This window comes from Cibotium barometz, chromosome 36 (genome assembly GCF_041138505.1).
Source record: "Cibotium barometz isolate CiBa-2024 chromosome 36, ASM4113850v1, whole genome shotgun sequence".
Classification (NCBI taxonomy): domain Eukaryota; kingdom Viridiplantae; phylum Streptophyta; class Polypodiopsida; order Cyatheales; family Cibotiaceae; genus Cibotium; species Cibotium barometz.
In genome coordinates this window covers 17,283,393-17,309,750 of record NC_141081.1, presented here as the reverse complement: position 1 = coordinate 17,309,750, position 26,358 = coordinate 17,283,393, and the positions used below count along the sequence as shown (strand labels likewise).

At 40.6% G+C, this 26,358-nt stretch overlaps 1 protein-coding gene across 1 annotated transcript; it reads left to right on the top strand.

Moving 5' to 3' along the window:
* Positions 1–1,058: 1,058 nt before the first annotated feature.
* LOC147617547 (uncharacterized) lies at positions 1,059–2,824 on the top strand. The gene has a single exon (XM_086775427.1). The coding sequence runs from the start codon at positions 1,594–1,596 to the stop codon at positions 2,779–2,781; it is 1,188 nt and encodes a 395-aa protein (XP_086631553.1). The 5' UTR covers positions 1,059–1,593; the 3' UTR covers positions 2,782–2,824.
* Positions 2,825–26,358: the final 23,534 nt, after the last annotated feature.

Genomic DNA, 26,358 nt, shown 5'->3' with positions numbered 1-26,358 from the left:
GAGCTACTATCAATTGGCATAAGTCAGTTGGTTTTTGGATCAATGATTCTCCTCTTGCAGATTGGGGTACAGATGTTGGTTTTACTTGGATTGAGAGAGGATGCTTTGCCAAATACCTTGGTTGTCAGGTGGGCGTTGACATCTCCCCTACACAATAGTTTGCTCCAGTGCTCTTAAGCATTAAAAGCAAACTTCATCACTGGAGTAGGAGGAAGCTCGACTTGGCCTCGAGAGTTTTGGTGGTTAACTAAGTTTTGCTAGCCACGACTTGGTTTATCGCTTCATGCTGGTTTTTTCATAAGGGCTGCATTGGCTAGCTTCGTCGCCTTATTCAGAACTTTCTTTGGTCAAGGCTAGAGTTGCTTGGGAAACCATTATCAGGCCTATAAGCAAGAAGGGGGATTGAATATCATTGACCCTAAGGTGCAATGTAAGGCTTTGCTTTGTAAGCTGGTTGTTAGGGGCTTTCTTCCAGGCACTGAGCCGTGGAAGGACTTTCTCATCATGCAACAGATCATGAAGTGTGTCCCTGTTCGCGGAGGTGACTGGACTCTCAGCTCACGCTTTATTTTTTCGGATGCAGTTCACCGCTCCCCTTCATCCCCCCTGGTTAAGTCCCTCCTACGGGCCTAGGACTACTTGAGGAGTTTTTTGGTACACATTGTTGAAATTTTTTTTAAATAATATATATATATATATATATGTGTTAAATTTGGAGAAATTTTCAAAATAGTGACCTTTTGTCTGGCCGCCTTTTGCAAACCTTGAAGGTTTGAAGGGCCCTGAAAGGCTTCAGATTTCAGCACAGCGCCTTAGGACTCCGAGGGAGATGCGCTATTATAAGAGCTTGTGTTTTGGCGGTAGGTATGCGCAGCAGGTAGAGGGTACGGTGATGATGGAAGGGGTAGGTGCTTAGTTGTTGCGGACGTGATGATGGGTTTCACGAGATACTTATTATACACACACACAGCACGAGCCAACCCCCTTACCCCAAATCTCCCTCCTGCCACAAAGGAGATATGGGTGGCTGGTTTTCTGCGTCTTGCACGATGCAAACACCAGCTGACACATCGGTCTCTCTCTCTCTCTCTCTCCGCAAATCGAACGAACGAACGAACATCCTTGCTGAACGAACGAACATCCTTGCTGAAACTTTAAGGGAAAGGTACCCCCGTTTCTTTGAATTCTCATAATCAGTCACCCCCTCACAGCAGCCGCGGTACAATCACACCTGACCGACCGGTCCTTCACATAGTAGCCCTTGGAAAATTAAACCCTACGCCTCTCATTCCTCCTCCTGCTTCGACAACTATGTGGCTACAGAGTCCCTCCGACTCTTTCATAGGGTGTTTCTCTCTTTCCCATTAAGCCTGTGCTTCTTCTTTGTGGCTTTGAACTGAATCCCTCTCAGCAGCATGTTATGAAGGCTTGAATAAAACTTACCTTTTCACCTCTGCGCAGACTAGCCCATACCCGTTCCCACCACGTTCGGCTTGCCCTTGCCGAGAAGGCCCCCCACTTTCTTTCCACATGGGTAAGAAAGGGTGAGGCAGCATTTGATTGTATCTACACGCATTGTACAAGCTGAGAGCAATGGCTAGCCTAGAGCTGATGACCGTGGCGCATGGAAGCGGAAGCCAAGCAGTGGAGAAGGAAGCAAAGAAGTTTAAAAGGGAGGGTGGGGACGATGCGAGACGGGACGAATGGAGCAACGATGCCATAACGTCGCTGCTGGACTTGTACGAGGCGAAGTGGAAGCACAGGAGCCGCGGTAATCTCAAAGGAGGGGACTGGGAGGATGTGGCAGCTCGAGTGAGCAGCAGGTGTGCAGGCTCCAAAACTCCCAAGACCCCCTTTCAGTGCAAGAACAAGGTTGCGAGCATGAAGCAAAAGTACCGATCCGAAGCTCTCTTCAAAGGCATGAATCATGGGGGGTGTGGCGCATCTCGCTGGCCCTTCTTTGACAGGATGGATGTGATGTTGCGGGTGCCCTCCACCTGCACTCCAAGGGACAGCCTCCAGCTACAGAACGGAGTGCACGTGCAAGGGACGCCTGCTCAGGATGTGGAAAGTAATTCTGCTCAATATGCAATGGCCCTGAGAGACGGGGCTCTTTTCGACGGGATTTCTCTCCCTAAGTTCGTTCCAGGAACAGCAGCAATGGCAGTAGAAGGTGCCACTGGTGCTGGCATGGACGTTCCCAACCGAGAGAGCAACCAAGAGGACGCCTCCAACACACTGCCTCAGAGGAAGCTGAGTGGGGCAAATGCGGCGAGCGAAACAAGCACTCCGAGGAGCAAAGAAGCCGTCCACAAGCACCGGCATCGGAAGCTTGTGAGCAGGGAGATCGCTGCAAGCATTCGCTCATTTGCAGAGTCCCTTCTGAAGCTGGAGGAGGCGAAATTGGAACTGTTGAAAGACGCTGAGCGTCGAACGTCGGAACTGGAGGCCCGGCGGGTGGAGATGGAGCTCAAGCGCACCGCAATCGTCATGAACACGCAGCTCGAGATCGCCGAACTCCTCTCTGTATGCCTCCAACCCCCTCGTAAGCGGAAGGCGTCCACCAAGAGACCTGCTTCTGCCGCCGCTGCAGAAGCCACAACGTCTCCTGGCAGAAATGGTACGTTGAATCCTGTTCAGCACTGCACATTTTCTGCCATGAATAATGCAGGAGGCGTAGCAGTACAAATGCCCGCGGGTGCGAATGGTGTCCTGTCTTCGACTACTGCTGGTGCTGGTGCTGTTGCACAACCGCTGCCTTGTACTACTAAACCTTTCTAGGAGATCGGAAGGTCGAAATGAAAGTGATATGCGCATTTTGAAATCCTCCCTCCCCCCCCCCCCCCTTTCCTACAGATCTCACCCACCACTAGTGTGTATTTTGCTTTACCCCCTAGCGCTTATAAATCACCGTCATTCATTGTGTGTGCGTTTTTCACGTCCCGGATGACTGGATTTCGTTCAAGCGCACCACCTAGTACACGATGCCTCCCTCGAATGAATCTCGCTGGGATGAAGAGCAGACGCTTCTTCCTTCTCAATTGACACGACAAATCTTTTGTTTAGTTTTGGGATGGACCGTGAACCTGTAAATTATTCCTCTCTCAATGCGAAGATGACACCGTCCTAGGTCGCTACCAAAAAAAAAAGAAATAACCAGAGCCACCCTAAGAAATTATTATATTAAGTAATGGGTTCTAAATAAAATCCAAGGGAAATTAAAATTTGAAGCCTTGGGAACCTTCTTGAGGCATTTTACTTTTTGAAGATAAGAGGACAGGAAATTTTGCTTGTCAAATGAAAAGCTCCGGTTTCCTTTCGTGTCTTTTTTTTTTGGATACAAGGGAAAAAATCTTAAATAATATTTTACCCCATCAAATAAAAAAATAGAGTTACTCTTCAAATTTGAGGTTGTCGGGAATAGCTTCAATCAGCTAGTCTTTTTGGGGGGAAATGAAAAGGCTCCTTAATGGGAATTGTCAATTTTAGAATGGGAATCGTCGTTCTCTAATTTAAGTACCAATTTAGAGCTCGTTTGCGCATGATCTAAAACCGTAGTTTTGAGTGATTGGTTGAAATTATAATCTATATGCATAACTATTGCTTATTTAAGGAATACGGCAATAGTATACAAGTCTTTCTTTGACTTGTTTGTTAGTCTGTGAATATCTTGAGATTGGTGTGTTGCATTTTATTATCTTCAAGGTTTTGGATGGTCCATTTCTTTTTGTTTCAACTTGACTTTACTAATTTATCTTTATGCGTTTGCGGGCAAAACGTTATCCCTCTTTACATATACTAAGGAGGAACAACTAATTTAAAATAAGGCTTTGATAAAAAAGCTATGAAAAAAAATTATTTGGCATTGGAAAAGTTAAATATTCTTTGAGCTCCATACAGGTGTGTCGGGCTATTTACAATATTAATTAAATATATCAAGAAAAAATGTATCCTTGTTTTGAGTAAAAAACACTCATTTTTTGTTATGAATCTATATTATACACGTTAATGGACCCATGGGTAAAACACTATAAATAGGACTTTCGGACTCATGGTGGATAGGATTTTTTTGTCGTTTTATTAATCTTGGACATTCCATTGTACCTTTGGCTCTTACTATAAAGATGGTCATTTATGGTCAAGGCTCATGGCTAGCTTTCAAACCATCTTTTTGGTGAGGTTAACACACTTAGGTCATTGTGTATCTTTCTCTTTGTTATATATACATATATGGATTCTCTCTTGTTCATCTTTGGCTATGATGCTTAAAAATGCTAATTTCATGTGTAATGAATGTTAGAATTCATCTTTTATGTATTTGATTTCATCTTTAATTATAGATCATTTCATTTGGTATCATAGCTTTGACTTTGATCTATTTTCAAAATTTTTAGTGTATAAGATTGATATTTTTTTATGGATTTTTGAAATTTATGGATTTTTGAGGTTTTGAGCTTAATTTTGATTAATTTTTGATTAATTTTATAAGAATAGTGGATTTGAGGCTTTTTGGGATTTTAAGTGATTTTGGGAAGATTTATTCAATTTGGACTAAATTTTAGAGTGGGTATATTAAAATTGAAAAAAATTTAAATTAATCATCTTGTTAATGATAATTATGAGTTTGTACTTCTTCCTCCATCTTTTCATCACCATTGCTCCTAAATCTTGCACTGTTTTGATCCAGTTTCTTGGGGCTTTGATAGAGCTTGATGAGAGGATGAGAATGAATACGACATTAAGTGATTTTTTTTAACACTCTTCTTTTCTCATTTTCATGAAACCCTGGAAAGGGTAGTATTCTTGAGCCTTTCTTGACCTTCTTGGAGCATTCGTAGTTCTTGGATTCGAGTTGTCTTGCACAAGCTCAGAAGTATCGTGTTTGTTATTGCACTGCAATAGTCGTGATAGCAAGATCGACGTGAGATGAAGATTAGTAGACATGCGATGGTAAGATCGACGTGAGACGAAAACTGTGTTTAAGAAGAGCAACCATAGCACTTGGCACGTGAGGGAATAGCTTGCAGAAAGAAAGGTCGCGTGTATGACTGAAGGTTGTGGTAGTTTGCAAATCAGCCATTAGATCCATTTCATTTTCGTCCGCTTCTTCTCACCGTCCTCCTTAGCAGCAGCGGCTCGAGCTTGGGAACTTTGGTGGACCTCTTGCTCGTGTTGCAGTAGCAGCAAAGGCAGTCTTCTTAGGTGCGGGCTTCTTGTTGGCCTTGGTGATCTGATCTTAAAGTCATCATTGAAACAAGGGAAAAGCCAACTCAATCGGTGTGAGGCATTAAAGCAATTTTCTTCATCAAGATCAATCAATGGCGGTTCTAATTGCTCCATGGTAAGTGGCTATTCAACATTTTTCATGAATTCAAGCTTCCATTGCAATCAAGGGTAAGTTTAGGGATTCCATGTGTGGAAAGCCCTAAATTATAGAAATTAGAGTTTCCTACATGTCTAATTAGCTCACTGGTATTGCCTACGTGCTAAAAATGGGAGTACATAGATTTGCTCTCATTTGCCATTCACATGTGGGATGCTTTCTTGAAGAATTTTGTGATCAATGCAAGAGTTCATGCCCTTGTCATGAATCTATGGCTTACCATAATCCATTGGGATGCCATTGATCATTAGAGAAGGAAAATCTTCATCAATTGATTGGCATTATGCATGCACATGAATGCAATGTGGATGTGATTCTATGCATTGGAAGGGTTATGGAATCCATGAATGAGCTATTGGCACCAATTTTGCATTGATATGACATTCTCATATCCTTGAGTATTGCAAATTGGTATTGAATGCCATGGAGCCACTTATAGCTATCTCAATGCTATGTGGAGTCACATGGAGTGTTGGGCATGCACATGCAATTGTTGTGGTGATTGGAATTGAGTGGTTTTGTTGGATGGACGGAAGATTCTTGGGGTTTGATTCAAAAGCATGAGTCCATGCTCTTTGGTTGTAATGAATGATTTGTAAAAGGGCATGAGTCATGCCATGTGGTTGTTGTAAGTAATCTTCCTTGCTCTTACATTCAAGCAAAGCACACTACCACATCACAATTGTTCTCACAACTTTCTATTCCTAGCATCTAGTATGTTGTGAGGTACCTCGGGCATTGGAAAAGAGGCCCGAGGGGAGCATGGCTTGAATCCACCGTGTCGTGAGTGCCTTGGAAAAGCGGTACGGTGGAGGATTAGATACTTGGTGGGAAAGACATGGTCCCAACTTGTGCTTAGAATCGGACTAGGTACGAGGGTGGGAAGAGCTTGGCTAGGAGATTAGCAAGCTTTGATGCGCTTCATCGAAGACATTGGTACATGTATTACAGTGATTCACATGGTTATGTATGGAATTGATGCCTGTATGATGAGGCAAACATTGGGGCAATGTATTATGCGGTTTATGCAAGATGCCAATGAGTATTGATGCTATAAATTTGATGCTTAGGAAATTGAGATTTGGCTCCTAATACAAAGGAGACTTGTTGGAATTAGGGTTGCAGGAATGCACACACAACTTCAAGAAGATGAGGAAGCTTGAGCACAACACAGTAGTGTATTATGAGTGCCAAAAATGAAAGATAACAAGCCCTAGAAGATTGTTGGAATTAGGGTTGCAGGAATGCACACACAACTTCAAGAAGATGAGGAAGCTTGAGCACAACACAGTAGTGTATTATGAGTGCCAAAAATGAAAGATAACAAGCCCTAGAAGATAATGGGCGTATATACAATGCACGGGGGAAAAAACCTCCTAGTGAGGGAAAAAGTGCCCCGGCGGTCCTAAGTGTGTTCACACACATCACTACTATAATATGGTAACAAATCCCCCCTGGAGTGATGCGGTGAACAAGAGCTAGCACTCATGTATAGGGAAGTGTCTAGCTATGTGGACGAATCCACAAAAGGGAGTAAGTCCAAAGCTTTGCGAAAAGCTTCGAACTTCTCACGAGGCAGAGCCTTTGTGAAAAGGTCTGCAAGGTTATCCTGTGTTGGCACATAAGCCAAACTGATCTCTCCTGCATAGAGTCTCTCCCTGACATAATGGTAGTGCACCTCAATGTGCTTCGTACGAGCATGGAACACTGGGTTCCGCGCAACTGCCAATGCGCTCTGACTGTCAGTGAAGATGGTGGTGGCAGATGGCTGCCCAACACCCAAATCAGCCATAAGGCGTCTGAGCCACACACACTCAACCGTAGCTGTGAAAGCTGCCCTGTACTCAGCTTCACAACTAGAAGTGGCCACAGTAGGCTGCTTCTTGCTCAACCATGATATGCATGAGCTTCTAAGCATGAAGCAAAAACCACTCGTGGACACGCGTGTGTCATAACAACCAGCCCAGTCAGAATCTGAAAAAACATGTAAATCTGGCGGCAATGATCCCCCCTTGGGATAAAACAACCCAAGATGCCGAGTACCACTCAAATAGCGAAAGATACGCTTCACTGCCTGCCAATGCTTAATGCCTGGGCTATGCATAAATCTGCTCACCTGTGAGACTGCAAACTGAATGTCTGGCCTCGTAATGCATACATAAATGAGGCAACCAACAGCTGTCTGATAGAGTGTGACATCAAAGTGATCTCCAGCATCATGAAGACTCAACTTCAAACCTGTCTCCATTGGAGTAGCAATAGGCTTGCAGTCTTCAAGGCCAAATCTCCGCAACAATGTTTCAATATACTTTGTTTGACACAAAGCAATACCTCCATCACACTGCTTAAATTGTATCCCCAAATAATGATGCAAATGCCCCAAATCTGACATCTCAAAAGAGGCATTCAAATCAGCCTTAAAATCAGCAATATGACTCTCATTTGGTCCTGTGAGCAGCATGTCATCGACATAGAGAGCAATGATTAGATGTACACCATCCACACGTTTAACATACAAAGTGCTTTCTGTTGGACTATTCTGAAACCCATGTGCAGTCAAATATGCATGTATTTTTTCATACCAAGCTCGTGGAGCTTGCTTTAAACCATATAAAGCCTTTTTTAACCTGCACACTTTGTTTTCCTGCCCTCTTTGAACAAAACCACGAGGCTGCGATACATACACCTCCTCATGCAAATCTCCATTTAAGAACGCAGTCTTTATGTCCAGCTGATGTACATTCCAACCATTATGAGCTGCTAATGCACAGATGCTACGAACAGTGGTCATACGACATGTGGGAGCAAAAGTCTCATCAAAATCAATGCCCTTCTCTTGAGCATAACCTTTTGCAACAAGCCTAGCCTTATGGCGATCCACTGTGCCATCAGGCTTACGCTTCAATTTGTATACCCACTTAGTGCCAATGGCCTTCTTGCCAGGGGGCAAGTCACATAAAGACCATGTACTATTCTTCATAATAGCATCGTATTCTGCTTGCATAGCAGCCATCCAATTTTCTGAACTTTGTGCCTCATCAAATGAAACAGGCTCACTTTCATCGCACATACTAGAAACAGCCAATGCATAACAATCTGACGCATAAGAGGCACCATGAGAGCCAGAACGAGTGCGACTAGACAAAGGGGCATCCAACTTGCTGTCACGCAAAGTCTGCACCAGCCATCTAGGCATGTTCCTAGAGCCCTCAATCTCTTGTCTCTCATCCTCAAGTGCATCATGCACATCTGCATCAGATATAGGCTGATCTGTGCCATCATTTAAAACCTGCATAGGCTGAAAAACTACCTCATGAGGTATTGCACTTGACTGTGCACCACTGAAAAGAGGCAACAATGTATCATAGACATCACGTGAGCTGATATCTGTCTCCTTAGTACATGAAACCAAGGGCTGAACTGCATCTTCCACAAATACAACATCACGGCTAACCAAAATGCGCTTTGTCTGTGGATGATACAAACGATAGCCTTTGCTCTCAGTACTATATCCAACAAAAATACATTTGACAGCTTTGTCATCCAATTTTCTGCGATGTTGCACAGGCACTAATGCATATGCCAGGCAACCAAAAACACGTAAATGGCCAACAGATGGCTTGCGGCTATGCCAAGCCTCATATGGAGTGACAACCTGTAATGCTTTGGTGGGACACCTGTTTAGTACATAAGTGGCACACATGACAGCCTCAAGCCAAAAACCATGTGGTAGACTTTGACTCTTAACCATACATCTTGCCATTTCCATGAGAGACTTGTTTTTTCTCTCAGCCACACCATTTTGCTGTGGTGTATACGGCACTGTACATTGGTGTTTTATCCCACGCTCAGCCAGAAATGCATTAAATTCTGAAGACATATACTCCCCCCCTCGATCTGAACGGAGGGTGCCCATCTTACTTTCTGACACATTTTCAGCCATAACCAAAAACTGTTTGAAGCACAAAAACACTTCGGACTTTGCCTTCAAAGGATATACCCATGCATGCCTGGTAAAATCATCAATGAAAGTCACGAAGTAAAGGTAGTTTCCAAATGATGGAGTTTGCATGGGACCACAAACATCACTGTGAACAAGCTGCAATCTGCAATCTGCGTTCAGCTCTCACTGATCCATCTTTGGGAAAGGAAGCACGTTGCATTTTACCCAATATGCAGCCCTCACAAACATGCTTGACAGGTGCCTCAAGCTTAGGCAAAGAAGACACCATTTCAGATTTCTGCAGGCGCAGCAAACTTGCAAAATTCAGATGACCAAAACGTGCATGCCACAGTTTTGCATTTGAAATAGCCTGCGTATCCATAATAGCACATGCTGAATCCTCTACACATTTGCCATCCATATTGAGCTTATACAGCCCTCGACATAGTGAACCAGATGCTACAATGATGTCACCACAAGAGAGATCATGAACAGTACATCTGTCATCCACAAATTTTACAACCAAACCTGTTTTGGCAAATGCGGAGACTGACAGCAGATTCTTTTTGATCCCTGGCACATACAATGCATCAAAAAGTGTAAAGGTGTTGCAATTTGCAACATTCAGCACAATCTGTCCAACTCCTTTAACGGGATAAGAGGAGTTATTGGCACAAGTGACAGTATTCCCTGTGGGAGCAGACTCAAGGAAAGTGAATAAACTGCGCTGCGAGGTGATATGCTTAGTGGCACCACTGTCAAAGTACCATACATCTGAATCTACTGCAGACATACATGTGTCATGCAAAGATGGGTCATAACTGCACTGCGCATTGAATGCCCATTCTGTATCTTGAACAACATTAGCAGATTCATTGTTAGAAGGAGAGGCATCTGCAACAGCCATACCAGCCTCTTTCTTCTTAGCCTCTTTCGCAGCCAGCTTAGGACACGCTTTGATGACATGATCATTTCCCTTACAGTACTTGCAAAATGTCTTCTGTTTGTCACCCTTCTTCTCATCTTTGTCTTCCTTCTTTGGTTGCGCAGCATTTGCAGATTTCTGCTTACTAGAAGAAAAGCCAGCTTTACCTTTCCCGCTTCTCTGACTAGCAACGAAAGCTTGATCTGCGACACGCATAATATTCCTGTTTTGCCTTGACTGGTCTTCTTGCAGCAAAACAGAAACTAACTCCTCAAATGATAAGGCATTGGGATTGCCTTTCATCATCAAGTGAAGAGTGGAAGCAAAACCCTGATAAGAATCTGGTAGACCATTCAAAACAGTCTGCACAAGTGAACTGTCTGACAGGATTTCATCTGCAGAAATGAGCTGCTCTTTGAAATCCTTGATCTTTGTCAAAAAGCTATCCATAGAATCACCTTCGTTCATATGCTCACTCTCCAACTGTTTTCGGAGGTAAGCAACACGAGCCTCATTTCTTGCCTGATACAATGTGGCAAGTACATCCCAAGCATCCTTAGAAGTCCTGCAGGAGCGAATATGTGGGATAAGGGTACGTTTGACAGACAGCGCAATCAAGGCATGAGCCTGCGCATCTCTACCATCCCAACGAATCTGCTCTGCTGAAAGTGGTGGTTCTCGAACAGCTGCTACAGCACTTGTGCCTGCACCATCATCAACAGTACCTGTTTCTGATGTGTTTGCAGCATTCCCAGCCACAATAGGACGTGCATCAATACCCTGCACAATGTTCCATAACCCCTTTGCTACCAATACATGTCGCATCATATATGCCCACAATGGATAGTTGGTGCCATCCAACTTATCCTCAGCAGCCAACATGCGGAATACATCATTGTTGTCAGCCATGGCCAATGACTGTACTACTAGATGTAAATGCTGTCTGTAAGAGGTAAACCTGTATAAAATCGACCTGTGCTATATAGCACAGCCCAAAACAGACGAATGGGCACCTGTCCTGCAGATTTTAATCTTGACAGAAAATCTGCACAGTAGGACGATTTTGCCTGCGCAGTACTTGGAATGCAAAAACGGAGGGCGAAATGACTTCAGATCAAAATTCTGAAACGAACACGCCCTATGGGCTTTCCCACGGCATATACTAACCTGCAGACGCTCGTGAAACCTCGTCGCAATCGGAGGAGATGAAGCGGCAGGTGCCGGTGATGCTGCCCGGGAGGAGGAAGCCTGCTCTGATACCAATTGTTGGAATTAGGGTTGCAGGAATGCACACACAACTTCAAGAAGATGAGGAAGCTTGAGCACAACACAGTAGTGTATTATGAGTGCCAAAAATGAAAGATAACAAGCCCTAGAAGATAATGGGCGTATATACAATGCACGGGGGAAAAAACCTCCTAGTGAGGGAAAAAGTGCCCCGGCGGTCCTAAGTGTGTTCACACACATCACTACTATAATATGGTAACAAGACTATGTCGAACTTTTCTCAAAATCTTATGCATGGTTGGAGTTATGGGCATTGGTGAGCACATTCTATGAGCTTTTGGATGCCAATAGAGTATTGGATGCTTGAACAAGTAAATTGGGACAAGCGGAAAGCCATTGGTTACTAAGGACACTTGGACAAGATTCTGCAGAATTATCAAAATCCTAATTCAGTCAAAATTCTTTAGGACTGAATTAAAGGTGATTAGACAAGCCCTTAGTACTTCTTAGACCTACCCAACAGCCCTTAACCTTCAAAATCTTGATATTCCTTTAGGGTAAAAATTAGGGTTTTACCAGGACTAATAAACCCTAATTTAGTCAGAGGGAGTTTATGGTCTCATAGATCTAATCGCATAGGCTTGTAGAACTCATCAAGGCTTTGATTTGAGCAAGAAAGTTTTGAATTTTGATATTTCTAGCTCAAGATATAGCCAAAATACGATTTCACTCTATAACCCTGAGAACCCTAAAACAGAGAGATATAGTCCATCTCATTTATCCATACCAAGTGCATAGCCATCTAGTACCTTTTAACCCGATTCCATAGAGCCAAAAATCATCAAAATCGGATACCGTTTGCTTCTCCAAAGTGTCAAGGAAAAATTGCAACTTGGAACCATGGATTCGGATTGCAGTATTCATGTGATGATGGGGAATATGATAGCGATGCTTCGTGTAGTGTTGAAGACTACATAAGTGATCAAGATCCATCACATGAAGAAGGTCACGTATTATTGGAATTGGATCTAGATGAAGCGGCGTTTCCAAGGGATTACTATGATGATGTGGGCAACTATCGTTGTAGCTTTGATGGTTATGTTTCATCCAATGGTGGATATGGTTATGTTTCACCTAATGATAGATATTATGATGGCTATGTCTCATCCAATGGCGATTATCCTTTACCAAATGAGGGATATGCTTCATCTAATGATAATCAAGATACATGCAATGATAGGCAAAGTGATGCCTATGGTGATTTTTTTGATGAAGGGTATGTTCAACAAGAGACATGTGAAGAAGAGTATGCTCAACACTATGGAAGTGATTGTGACGGTGATGCTTATGATGATTCTTTTATGGGTGAAGAGCATGCTTTTCAAGATGCATTTGGCCATGTATGGTATGAAGACAAATATGGAAATGTTATTACTCATGGGAAATATAGGAAGAGGAATGCTTGTCAAGGTGAAGGCATGTATTATGGGCAACATGTACATCCTTATGCTTATAAGTATCCACATTATGATGTCCATGAGGAGTCTTCACAAAGTGGTTATGCTTTTGAAGAGGAGACCAATGGCCAAGAAGATGAAGAAGAAGAGGATGCTTTTGAAGAGGAGACCAATGGCCAAGAAGAGAAAGAATATGCTTTTGAAAAAGAGCCTTCTCTCTATCGTTTAGACCTACAAGCGGCCAACCCTTCATCCTCTCCATCCACTTCTTCAATTCCTTCATCCTCTCCATCCACTTCTTCAATTCCTTCATACCCTTTGCCCTCAACCTCGCACTCTTCAACTTCATCAACTTTTTCATTCCCTCATGCTTCTACAACCAATCTTGTTTTTCGACACAAGGCAATTGTAATGCAAGGGCAAGCATGCTCAAGGAGTGGCAAAAGATGCATGGGCTTCGTCTCAAGAGTTCCAAGGAACATTTGAGGGTATAAGAAGATTACTATTAAGGGATGTTGCTTCTTTTGATAGTTCTTCTTCATTTGGGAAGGATGGGAAATATTCTTGTTTGCAATGAGAAATGGAAATGATAGAACCTCAATGTATGAAAGTGCAACTTAACTTGGTAGAAGAAGGGAATGGAATACCTTCCTTGGTGTACACTCTTGTAAGAAGGGAATGGAATACCTTGGTAGAAGAAGGGAATGGAATACCTTCCTTGGTGTACACTCTTGTACATGAATTGAATTGCAAAATGGAAAAGAGAGGGTTTCCATTCACTCCCGCATTTGGGCTTTGCATGGAGATGGACATTGAAGATCTTTTGAAGGTTGCTATTAAGTCCCAAGTCAAAGAAGAGCGTGCTGCAATTTCTGGACAGATTGGTACATGTGGTTTCATCACTAATTATCTTGGCAATTTTGATATGATATCATGGTTGGATATGTCATGAGAATATATTTTAAGTCCTCTAGAAAAATATTATTTATCTCCTCTTGAGTAATTTGGGGACGCCTAGGTTACTCTTGCATCATGCCGGCTAGATTAATATCGTGGGTGACACCACTATAAATATTAATACGTGCGGTATATGACGTATGTTTGAGGCCACCTATGATTATTTCAGTTAGGTTTGTATGGCAGGGTGATTCCTGGGGTACTTACGCCTGGTAGTCATGAGTTGGTTATGATTTGTGTCTATTTAATATTTGTGGGATTAATTTAATTATTAATTGGGCTTATATTTTCAGGTGATGAAGACTATGGGAATTGAAGAGTTTACTTTGGAAGAAATGTCTTGGTTCATCACATTTCATTTTTGGCAAGCATAGTAGCTTGCAACCTTAGCAAATGATTTTTTCATTTTGAACTTTAGGAAAGATGCATTTATCATGTGGAATTTATTAAAGCCTATGGCTTTACCCTGGTCCCAATAATTGACACTCTATTTTTGTAAAAGAAGAGTGCCGTGCTCTCTAAAAAGCACATTTTGTATATTTTAGGGCTATGGCCTAATTTTGGTGGAAAGAAAGCTAATAAAGAAATACTCTTATGTGGGCAAAGGCCACGCACAAGGGGGGGAAGATTGCACCCAATATGGTCTATTGAGCTAAGTATTTTAATTTTGTTGTGTTTGAATTTCAATTGATTTGATTTAGTTGAAGCTTTCAAAGCATTGGTTTTTATGGTTGAATCAATTCTTGTGAATTCTCTACTCTTCCACAATCTATCCTAGAATAAGATTCTGGTTGCAGTGGTATTAGAGCTTGGGCTAGGAGATTTGTGGAGAAGAAAAGTGATTTACAGGTTTTTAAAGACTTAAAAATTGCCAGAAAAGGCTAGAAAATTCCAAAATCATTTCTGAAAAATTTTAAAAAATTTCAAAAAATATTACAGAGATTGGGCAAGGTTTACAGCATTGTTTCAGCAGGTTTCAAAGTGCAAGAAAATTATTTCATCAACAATTCGACTAGCCCAAGTCTCGTGAATTAAGCGGAATCGTTCGGGATTTGTTTGAAGCGACGAGAATTCAATTCAGCCATTGAACAGCGTCTTTGTTCAGCTTCAACCAAGATCAAATTGCGGGAGAAAAACAAGATAAGTACTTACATTTGCTTTATTTATTTACATGAAATAAAGTAAAATTTTATTTATCTACATCATTTGCACAAGCACTATGGCAGATTTTCCTATCTCGCCATCAATTCAAGAGCAACTCCTTTCTTTACAACATCAAATTGTAGAAGAGAGAGAGAAGCGTATTGAATTGGAGAGACAGCTCATGAGTCGTAGACGCAAGCGTGACTCTTTGCTATCTTTTGATGACGAAGATGACACTATCCAAAGGGCTGTAAATGCTACATTGCAAGCACAAAGGTCACAAAAAGAATCCAAGATTAGTCGGAAAGCTTTCACATTTCAAAATTATGATGGAAAGAAGGATGCTAGGGTCATTCTAGCTTGGCTTAGTCAACTAGACTATTTTTCAGGAGAGAAATTTTCAGAGAGTGATAAGATTAAATGTGCAGTCAATCATTTGGTATACAGCGCAGCTTTATGGTGGAGTGTAATAAAGCAAGGTCGTGATAAGACAGATTCTTGGAAAAGATTTCAACGGCTGGTTAAAAAGCACTTACCTCACAATTCAAGTCTAAAGTTAGGCACCAATGGGACACTTTGCATCAACTTGAAAAGGAAACTATGTCACAGTATGTAGAAAAGTTCTGGAATACTTTATTACAAGTGCAGGTTGTAGATAGAGTCAGCGAGAAGGATCAAAAGAGGAAATTCATTTCAGACCTTAGATCTACCATTAGGGCCGATGTGAACATGTTTCGACCTCATTCACTATCTACTGCAATATCTTTGGCCACTAATTCTGAACGTAAAAATGGTTTTCCTAAAGAGATTAAAGCACATGAGGGTACTTCTTCTAAACCATTTACTAAATCTTTTTATTCTTCAAAGAAGATGTATAAACCAGGTTATGACAAAGGCAAGGACGAGGCTAAATGCAACATCAGTACCAATAAGAAAGTCAATGGGTGAAAAACCGAAGACACCTACTATCAAATGTTTCAAGTGCCACAAAGAAGGACATATAGCCCCGAATTGTCCGGAGCGTACCAAGAATTCAACACCACCAGCAGCAGCTCGAGTCAATATGATTGAAGAAGACGACAATGAAGAAGAATCATTCAAGCAAGAGGGTAATTCCGATCCAGACTACTCAGAACAAGAAGGTAAACCTCATGTTCATTCTTTGCTTAAAATAAAAGGAACAATAAATGGACATGAAGTTGTTATTTTGCATGATGACGGTAGTACACATGATTTCATTTCTGAAAAGGCACTTAGAGCATTAAATCTTCATTCTTCACCTACGCACTATAAAGTCAAAGAAGCATTTACTGAAACAAAGTATAATTGCATGCAAGAGGTGAAAGGTTTGGATTTATGCATCAAGCCTTTAGCAGAAAAGAGGGATTTCTTAGTTGCACCTTTACAAGGGGTAGATATAATTTTGGGTATGCCTTGGAGACACAAGTACAACCCTATTATAGACTATGACACTTATAGCATTTCTCTAAGGAAGGACAATGAAAATATTATCCTCCACAAGTCAAAGGAGAAATGAGTCCTTTGTTGAGTCACACTCAAGCAAAGAGAGCTCTAAGAAAAAGAGACAAGACTTATATGGTATGGGTTAACCAGGTTGATGCTGAGTCTGACACATCCAAAAGTCCAAAGTTTGATCTTTTTATCTCCAAATTTAGTGACTGTTTCATGGAAGATCTACCTCCAGGATTACCTAAGTCTAAGCCTGAGGATCATAGTATTGACTTATTGCCTGGAAATTTTTCGCCTTGTAAAGCTTCCTATAGAGTCAACAATTTAGAGCAAAAAGAAATCCAAAGACAAATTGAAGACTTGCTAGAGAGAGGCCTTATTCGACCTAGTAGTTCACCGAGCTCCAGTACTTCTTGTTAAGAAGAAGAACGGAACTTACCGAATGTGTGTAGACTATCGTGCATTGAATAAGATTACTGTCAAGAACAGATATCCTATTCCTAGGGTAGATGATCTTCTTGACAAGCTTAGAGGATCAAAGATCTTTAGCAAGATTGACCTAAAGTCTGGGTATCATCAAGTTCGTATGACTGAATCTGACATTTTCAAGACAGCTTTTAGAACCCAAACTGGTCATTATGAGTTTTTGGTTATGCCATTTGGTTTGACCAATGCTCCAGCTACTTTCAATCGTATATGATGAATCATATATTCCTTAAGTTTCAAAGTTTTGTTATAGTGTTCTTTGATAACATTCTTGTTTTCATCAGCAAGGATCGACAAGAGCATGAACAACACTTGGAACAAGTGTTCAACCTTTTGAGAGAAAATGAATTGTATGTCAATCCTGAAAAGAGTTCTTTCTTTCAAGAAGAGATTGAATACTTAGGTCATATAGTGTCGGCAGCTGAAGGGATTTGTGTAGATCCTAAGAAAATTGAGTGTATTGCTTCTTGGCCTACGCCTAGAAACATACATGATCTTAGATCTTTTCTTGGTCTATGTAGTTATTATAGGAAGTTCGTCAAGAATTTTGCTTGTATTGCTCATCCTTTGACTGAACTCCTTAAGAAAGCTACAAATTTCAATTGGACTGAAAAGCAAGATAAATCTTTTGCAACACTTAAGAATGCTTTAACACAAGCACCAGTTCTAACACTACCTGATTTTCAAAGACCATTCTTTATAGTAGTGACTGATGCTAGTGGCAAAGGATTTGGAGTTGTTCTTATGCAAGACAACCATTCTATTGCTTATCAAAGTAGAAAGCTTAAGCCTGCAGAGCAAAATTATAGCTCATATGACAAGGAATTAGCAGCAGTAGTGCATGCTTTGAAAATCTGGAAGCATTACCTAATGGGTTATGAATTTCTTATCAAGACGGATCAACAAAGCATTAGGCATTTGCTTACGCAACCCCTTATTTCAGATAAGCACATCAAATGGGCATCTTTCATTCAAAGTTTCCAACCTATGATTCAATACCAACCTGGAAAAGAAAATGTTGTTGCCGATGCTTTGAGTCGAAGACCAAATATCAACAACATTTCCATTATTGAAAGTGAACCATTTGTACTTATGAAAGAAACTTATGAAGTTGATCCAGATTTTTCTGAAATATGGATCAAATTGCATGAAAACAATTGGACACCTCAAGGAAGTTATTCTCATAATGATGGCTATCTTTTCTTTGAGAAAAGATTGTGTGTTACTCAACCTTATAGACAACTTGTCTTGGAAGAGATGCACCAACCACCATTTGTGGGACATAAAGGAGTTTCCGCAACACTTCAAGTAGTTTCTCGGGAATTCTTTTGGCCTCATTTGAAGAATGATGTAGCTAAATTTGTAGCTGAATGTAACATTTGCCAAACAATTAAAAGCTACAAAAGGCAAAGCTTTGGGATTGCTTATGCCTCTACCTATTCCTGATAGACCATGGGAACAAGTGTCTATGGACTTCATTTACTGGCTTTCCTACTACTTCCAGTCATCATGACATGATTTGGACAATAGTGGACAGATTTAGTAAGCAAGCCTATTTCATTCCATGTAAAAAGACACTAACTTCTCAGCAAGCCGCGAACATATTTGTCAAGTAAATCTTTGTTCATCATGGACTACCCAAAGTGATAGTTTTTGATAGAGATTCTAAATTTTGGAGTCACTTTTGGGTTGCTCTTTTCTCAAACTTAGGCACTAAGTTAGATTTTTCCACGGCTTTCCATCCGGAATCGAATGGACAGACCGAAGTCACAAATAGCACTATCTTAGATATGCTTAGAGCCTATGTTTCCCAGCAACCTAGTGCATGGGATAAGTACATACACCTACTCCAATTTGCTTATAATAATACTCCTCATACTGCTATTGTTCGAGCACCATTTGAGATTATCTATGGTAGAGCTTTGCCTATTCCGGCTACTAGACTCTCCCATAAGATTGAAGCTACCGACCAATATGTTAGACTTTGATCGCATTTTATTTGAAGTGCGTGATTGTATTGCAAGTGATGGATTGGAAATCAATTGCATAAACGGAGCTATGTCATATGAAAGCTTCTCTTTTGTTGATGTTATGGACTTATGTTCATATTGGTTAGGCATGGGCATAAACTTCTACATAGAGCAATGGGAAGTAGCATCTATGAACTCTCATTCATTGTCGCATGATCATGAAGCTTTCTATTTTGGAGATTTGGATTTCAAGCCACATGGGGATTTCCAAAGATCATTACTCATGAAGGATGCATTTTCCATGGATATTTGGGATGCTCATGTGGAAGTATTTTGTTTTGATGGGCCGGATTTTGATCATACATGTCCTTTGATGGATTATCGACTTGGTGATATGTTTTTGGGGAGATAATTTCCTACTATGTTTTTGTGGATCATCATGTTGACATGCCTTATGATCCGGAAGGACTCCTATGGGTAGATGATGTAGTTTTGAAGCTCACATGGACACTCATGGGTTGGTACGGTTATGCGTGGGCATGATGTTTTGCATTCGGGGGACCATGACCTTATTCATCCATGTGATGTTGGTATGGTTATTCACATGAGGCATACTTGGGATCCAGGTGGCATTTATGAGATTTTACCATGTCTCATTCCATATGGTCCAAGTACTTTATTGGTTTTTATGATAATGGACATATGGAACACATTACCATTTGATCCGGGAGGCTACATCATTCTTGGATCACTCTTGCCATGGCGGTGCCTTACTCGGGAGATGCTTACGCCTTGGCTAGCATGTTTGGCCATTTGTCCTTGGATGCAAATCATTATAAATGGCATCTTCATTACCTACCTCTCCTATGATCGTATTGTTGTATTTAGGTTTCGAGGATGAAACCTTTGTGGGAAGGGATGGTTTGTCATGAACCTATAGCATACATGTAAATGGGCCCATGGGTAAAACACTATAAATAGAGCCTTGGACTCATGGATAAGACCTTTTTGTCATTTTACTAATCTTGGACATTTCATTGTACCTTTGGCTCTTACGATGGAGATTGGCTCCTACTATGGAGATGGTCATCTATGGTCAAGGCTCATGGCTAGCTTTCAAGCCATCCTCTTGGTGAGAGGCTAACACACTTAGGCCATTGTGTATCTTTCTCTTTGCTACATACACATATGGATTCTCTCTCTTGTTCATCTTTGGCTATGATACTTGGAAATGCTAATTTCATGTGTAATGGATACTAGAATTCATCTTTCATCATGTGTTTGATTTCATCTTTAACTCTAGATCCATTTCATTTTCATTGTGATCATCACTACAAATTGAATACTAAACGTGATCACGTAGAGGCTCTATTGCAAATTGAGCATTGAATGTAATTGGATTGAGACTCTCAACCAATGCTTGGCTATACTTTACCATGGTGTCTTTTAGATTCTTGCTCTTTCATCTTGTTAGTGGGTGGACTTAGATGTTGAAGAGGTTTCTCCATTACTATTGTCGTCGTCATTCTAATCTATTTTGTCTTTCACTTTGATAACCCTTTGGAAGCATCCATCAAATGCTTCAACTTTTCCATGGGTGGAGAGCTTAATAGAGGGAGCTTTTATTGGCAACCTTTCTCTTAAAGTTGTAAACATTCTCTCTCTAGTCCTTTCACCTCTCCATCACTATTATCTTCGTCATCTTAATCTATTTTGACTTCCACTTTGATAACCCTTTGGAAGAATCTATCAAGTGCTTTGACTTTTTCATGGGTGTGTTTTTAGGGAGAGCTCGATAGAGGGAGCTTTTATTGGCAACCCTTCTCTCTTAAAGTTGTAAACATTCTCTCTCTAGTCTTTCCACCTCCTCTTTTATTGGCAACCTTTTTCTCTTAAAGTTGTAAACATTCTCTCTAGTCCTTTCACCTCTCCTCTTTTCTCTCTTCCATCCTCTTTCCTCTCTCTCTCTCTCTCTCTCTCTCTCTCTCTCTCTCTCTATCCTTATCTCCCTTCGTCTCTTCGCCTCTTACTCTTTTCTCTCTTTCTATTCCATCCTCCCTCTCTCTCCTCTTAAAAAAAAACCTTTTCATCCTTTCTCTTTATAATAGAGTGAGACTAAAGTTGAGATGAAAAATCACCATGGATTAATGTAAGATTAAGAAGATAATTTTATACAAAATCTATAATGCGTGAGTTAACCTCTCACCAAGGGGATGGAAATAGTCTTCCATAGGTCAAAGTATGAAAGCCAAAGGTCTAAGTCCAAATGATCAAATGTCCAAAGAAGATACAAATGACGATTCACGAGTCTCTTATATGCTTGAGTCCATGACTATGGCTCTAGACTTCATTTATAAAGTTGCTTCATTACACTCACTCTCTTTTGTTATGTCTCTCTCACCTCTTACTCTTATTCTTTCTCTTTATTTCTCATCTCATCTTTCTCTCTATTCTTGCATCTCATTTCTCTCATCTCGTCTCTTACCTTGGTTCTCTCTCTCTCTTATTTGATAAAATTACTAGCAAGCTAGGGAGTTCTTAGCAAGCAATAATGTTCATGATTAAATAGTGAGAAAATCAAATAAAAGTTAAAGTATAATCAAGACATTAATCACATGATAATTGCATTGCTCATCAAATAAGCTGAGGATTACATTATTTTATAGCTCTCAAGGAGCTCTTATCCACAAAATATGTGCATCCTTGTGCTATCCATGTATCAATATAAATGCTCACATTATGTGTTACCTTGTGCTTGTCAGGTGTTATCTTTTTGAACTTTGACTTCACCTTTTACAAATGACCATATAAAAATCAACCTTTGATCTCGGATCCTTAGTCTTTTTTTCTTCCCTTTTTACTTTGCATGCTTCTTTTCTTGCTCATGTGACTCGTTCCCTATCTTCCTTGTGCTCCATGGTATCAAATTTCTCAACATCCTTTCTTGGTGTCATATTTCTAAGCTACTGGAAGGTGGTTAGATGCGAGGTTATAATAGTTCCATCACACTTTCTCATTTCGAACTTGGCTGGGTAACTCATAGGCTCTTTTTGGCTTGGTTACTCTCTAGCACCGAGGTTATTTAAGAGATGGTCGGGTTGATTTTTACTCCCCTAGGGTGCTACTTTGGCTACTCTGGTGGTCGAGTGTTCTCAAAACATATCAATTTGTCTACTCATTTGGTGGCTTTTATAACATATGATTTTAGTTGGGAAAGTGGTTTGTTGATTTGTTTATACCTGTTTTTGATTTGTTGATGTCGATGTCGTGGGTAGCCTCTTTGGTTGTTGTGATCTTGACTCCACTTCTTTGTTCCTTTTGTTGATGACGTCCTAGCGTTGTGTTGATGGAGTGTACCATTTAGCATTGTCTTGTTTATTTTGCCTTTGGTGTAGACCTCATGCTCTTTGCCACTTAACACATATTTAATATATTTTTGAGTGCTCATTTGGTAGCATTTACATCCTATTTTTGACTTGTAGTCGAGGTAGGATACCCACACACTTGGAGAGATACACCTTTCCTTAGACTCACACATCACATATGCTTGCTCATATTGACAACTTACAAAGATTAGACATTTGTGAAATCTTTTGCCGAGATTGATGATGGTTGTGTCAATGGTGATAAAGCTTATGTTGATGTGGCATATGATTCTTGGCCATGGAAAGCATTGGCCATGGAGAGATGTCCATGGATACAACCGCTTAAGGGGGACTCTGTATACCAAAATAGAAAAATATTTTTAAAAAAAAAATACGTTTCCTTTTGTTTTTCGACCTCCCCATTGCTGTGTGATGATGCTACGTTTTGCTGGAGATGGTGATGGCAATGCTGCTGCCACTGCTGCTGTTGAAGGTGTCTTCAGCTCTTTCTCTCTGTTCTCTACTACAGGGCGCGCTATGCTTATTGCAGGTCTAGCTCTTGCTTTCTTTGCGTTGGTTGAATTGTGAATCGTCGACTTCTACCACTTGCAAGAGCTTTTGGGCTGGGTCAAGCTCCCCATGTTGTCGTTTAACTCCCACGCCACGTTACCCCTAACGTGGCATTTCCACGCCAGCAGCATATGTGTCGAATACACGACTGGGGATACACACCGTTAACGTTAATTGAGTCATTAATTGCGACCGCTGGCAGGGGGCAGTCGCGTTGATTCTTCGCAGGTAATTCCACAACAACCGCACCGCGTAATGAGAAGCTTTAAGAGGAACGTTGAGAGGGGTGAGCAGCTGCAGACGATGCTCAGTTTGGCGCCTAAATCTTTCAGCTTCAGGCCAATCTTCCTGCTCAGTTTGGCGCACCAATCTTCCAGCTTCATGCCAATCTTGGAAACCGGTAAGCTTGTAATGTTCTCTGTAGCTTGTAGTTGTTCTACATAGCTTGTACTAAACTACTGTTTTAAGTTTAATTACTACACACCGAGTTCTAAGCTACAGCTTAGAAACGTTAATTATATGATATACGTAAGATGATGATTACTATATTAATTTTGTCGGTGTTTGTTGAAATGATATAGATGGGCGACCATAGCTACTCATTTGCCAGGCCGAACAGACAACGAGATCAACGAACATGCCCTTAATTCAATCAAGTTCGCTCTCCTCTGCTTTACTGATCTTTTCTCTAATTATGTCTCAAGAAGGAAGATTGAGATGCTTAGGCTAATTAATCTTACCTTAAACTAATTTTTAAGTTCAATTAAAAAATTAGCCTAATCTTCGTTCTTTTCTTTACATACCTGATTAGGCTAATTAATCTTACCTAAATCTAATTTTTAAGTTCAACTAAACAATCTTCCTTCTTTTCTTTACATACCTTATTAGGCTAATTAATCTTACTTTAGTTTAATTTTAAAGTTCAACTAAACGATCTTCCTTCTTTTCTTTACATACCTGACTAGGCTAATTAATCTTACCTTAATCTAATTTCGAAGTTCAATTAAACAATCCTCCTTCTTCTCTCTCATAGTTTGGGTGCAAATGCTTTGTTGACCTCTCTCTCTCTCTTACTATCTCAGTTGAAAAACCCATGGCTCTTGTTATCTTTTTTTTTACTCATATTATATAATCTTGATCTTTTTTAATGACTATGGCCTTGAACACACACACAAACATATTTACATACCTAGTTTAAAGATATTCTCGAGATAGATCAAAATATGAAGTTAACCTCTATCCCTAGGCAAAAAATACATGCGTCACATTTCTTGATGCTTAGAAGAGAGAGAGAGAGAGGAATTTTGTGGTTGCTATAGGGTGGTGCAGTACCTTTCCTTGTGTGGGGTGCGGTGAATCCGAACCACCTTACTTGCTCTGCTGCTATGAGTCTAGTTTCGCTTTTGAAGAGTCAACCTCTGACCTCACGTGCTCACAAGCTGAATGTTCAAACACCTCCACCCGGTCCGTTTGATGCAACAAATCTTGTATGGGAAACCTCTTTGAATCCTCAATCAAAGTTTGACATCCAGCAAATAGCATACATTCCTTGGGATATCGCATGGCCGACTTTAAGCACGGCGAGTCTATCAGGTCAGATGCCCCCACAAATTTTCGAATACATTAGAAGAAAAGCAATGAGGAAGGCTCATTAAAATTTTCGACCAAAGATAGTTTCTTATCATTGATCGGGTAAGTTTCAAATTAATGCATAACTATGCAGTTGTGACTTTCTTGGTTTTAAAAGTACAAAATTCAACTTTGTTTTTTTATAGCAACTACATCATGTGTGTTTCTATTAGATATTGGTGTGTCTTCGGTCCCATGGATGCTCGTGATGATGAACTGTTTACGAGAGTCCGAAAGCGAAGAGTGGAATCACAATCCTATGTAGTTGGTTTGCCAATGTCATTTTGTTGTTTCACAATTGTACTTATGGCCATGGGTATGTCGCTTGAATTACATACAATACCAATATGTCGATTCAAAGGGTAATGTATGCCATAGCTCGCAATACATGGGACCTGCCTCAACAAGGTTGTGTTTCGCTCCATGGCTATCCGTAACAATGCGATCATGAATTTGTGACATGCTACATAAAGGATTCACCCCCAACAAGTGTTGCAACATCATATACATTTGGTACAAAGCAGTGCAAATGAAGGGAACCTTCGGGCAACTCGAGATACTTTCCTTACACTGCGAGACATCCTTAATGTTGCAAGCAAGTTGGAATGTATCACACTCTAAACTAATTAAGACGATGCACACAGTGTACACAACTGGGTATTGGCAAATAAGAGTCAAATTTTTTTCTATCAATTATTTGATGAATCCAAGGGACAACCATTTGTTTTGGGAGTCTAAACTAGTTGGCAACTTCACATGATGAACACCCATGGTCATGACGGTTTATTGGCACATGGACGCTACTTTTGGAACGAATAAGTACAAGGTGTGTACTCATTTGTTAGGATTCCAATAATGCATTTCATAATACTTCAAATTTTGGTATTAACAAATTGGTGTTTGTTGTAGTTTCATTTATATACTTTGTTGGTATTCGATACTTATCAAAATGGTGTTCCAGTTGTGTGGGCCATCACGTCGTCTTGCTCCATGGTTTATATCAAAATTTGGCTAACTGCTTTGAGAAACCGGATTTTTGATGCCAAAAAGTCTTGGCAATCTAATGCTTTTATGGTGGACGATGCACAAGCGGAAATCCAAGCTAGCAAGTGAGTTTGGACATGTGTTTTTCCATTGTTGTAACATGTGTCTTTAACAGGTGATTACACACGTTTTGAGTAATGCAACTTGCTCTTCGTACGACATATTTGGTACAGGGACGTTTTTGGGACACCAGTCTACCTATGTCTTTGGCATGTTAGATGATCGTAATTGAAAAACCTGATCAAGAAAGTGTCAGATGTTTCCACTCGAGCTGCTGAAATGTTTAGATCATTGGGAGTAATCATGAACATGCAAAGGAAAACATGTGGCATAGCGGCAAGTAGTGAGGAGAAGGAGGCCATGGGACTTCTGGAGACATTTTTTGAAACATACAAGGACTAAGCATTATTCATCCAATACTTCAAAGAGCAGTGGATGAATTCCATAGGTAATATGTCCTGCATCAAGTTGTTCTAATGAAATGTTCTACATTAAATATTCACGTACCACTGTGTTTGTGTTCTTTTTGTAGGGTGTGGATCCGAGCAAGTAGGAATTTACCTCATTCTAACCAAGAGACGAATGGGAGCATTGAGTCATATCATGGAGTTCTTAAAACTCGATTCTTAACTTGTCGCAAAACAATACATGGTCGTCGAGTCGATTGGCTTTTACAAAAGTTGCTTGGCCCTTGCCACTCATACTATTGGTATCATGACATGCTAAAGGAGTCAGGCTTCAAGAAGAATTTCAACAATATTGATGTTGTATCTAATTCAGTACAATGAA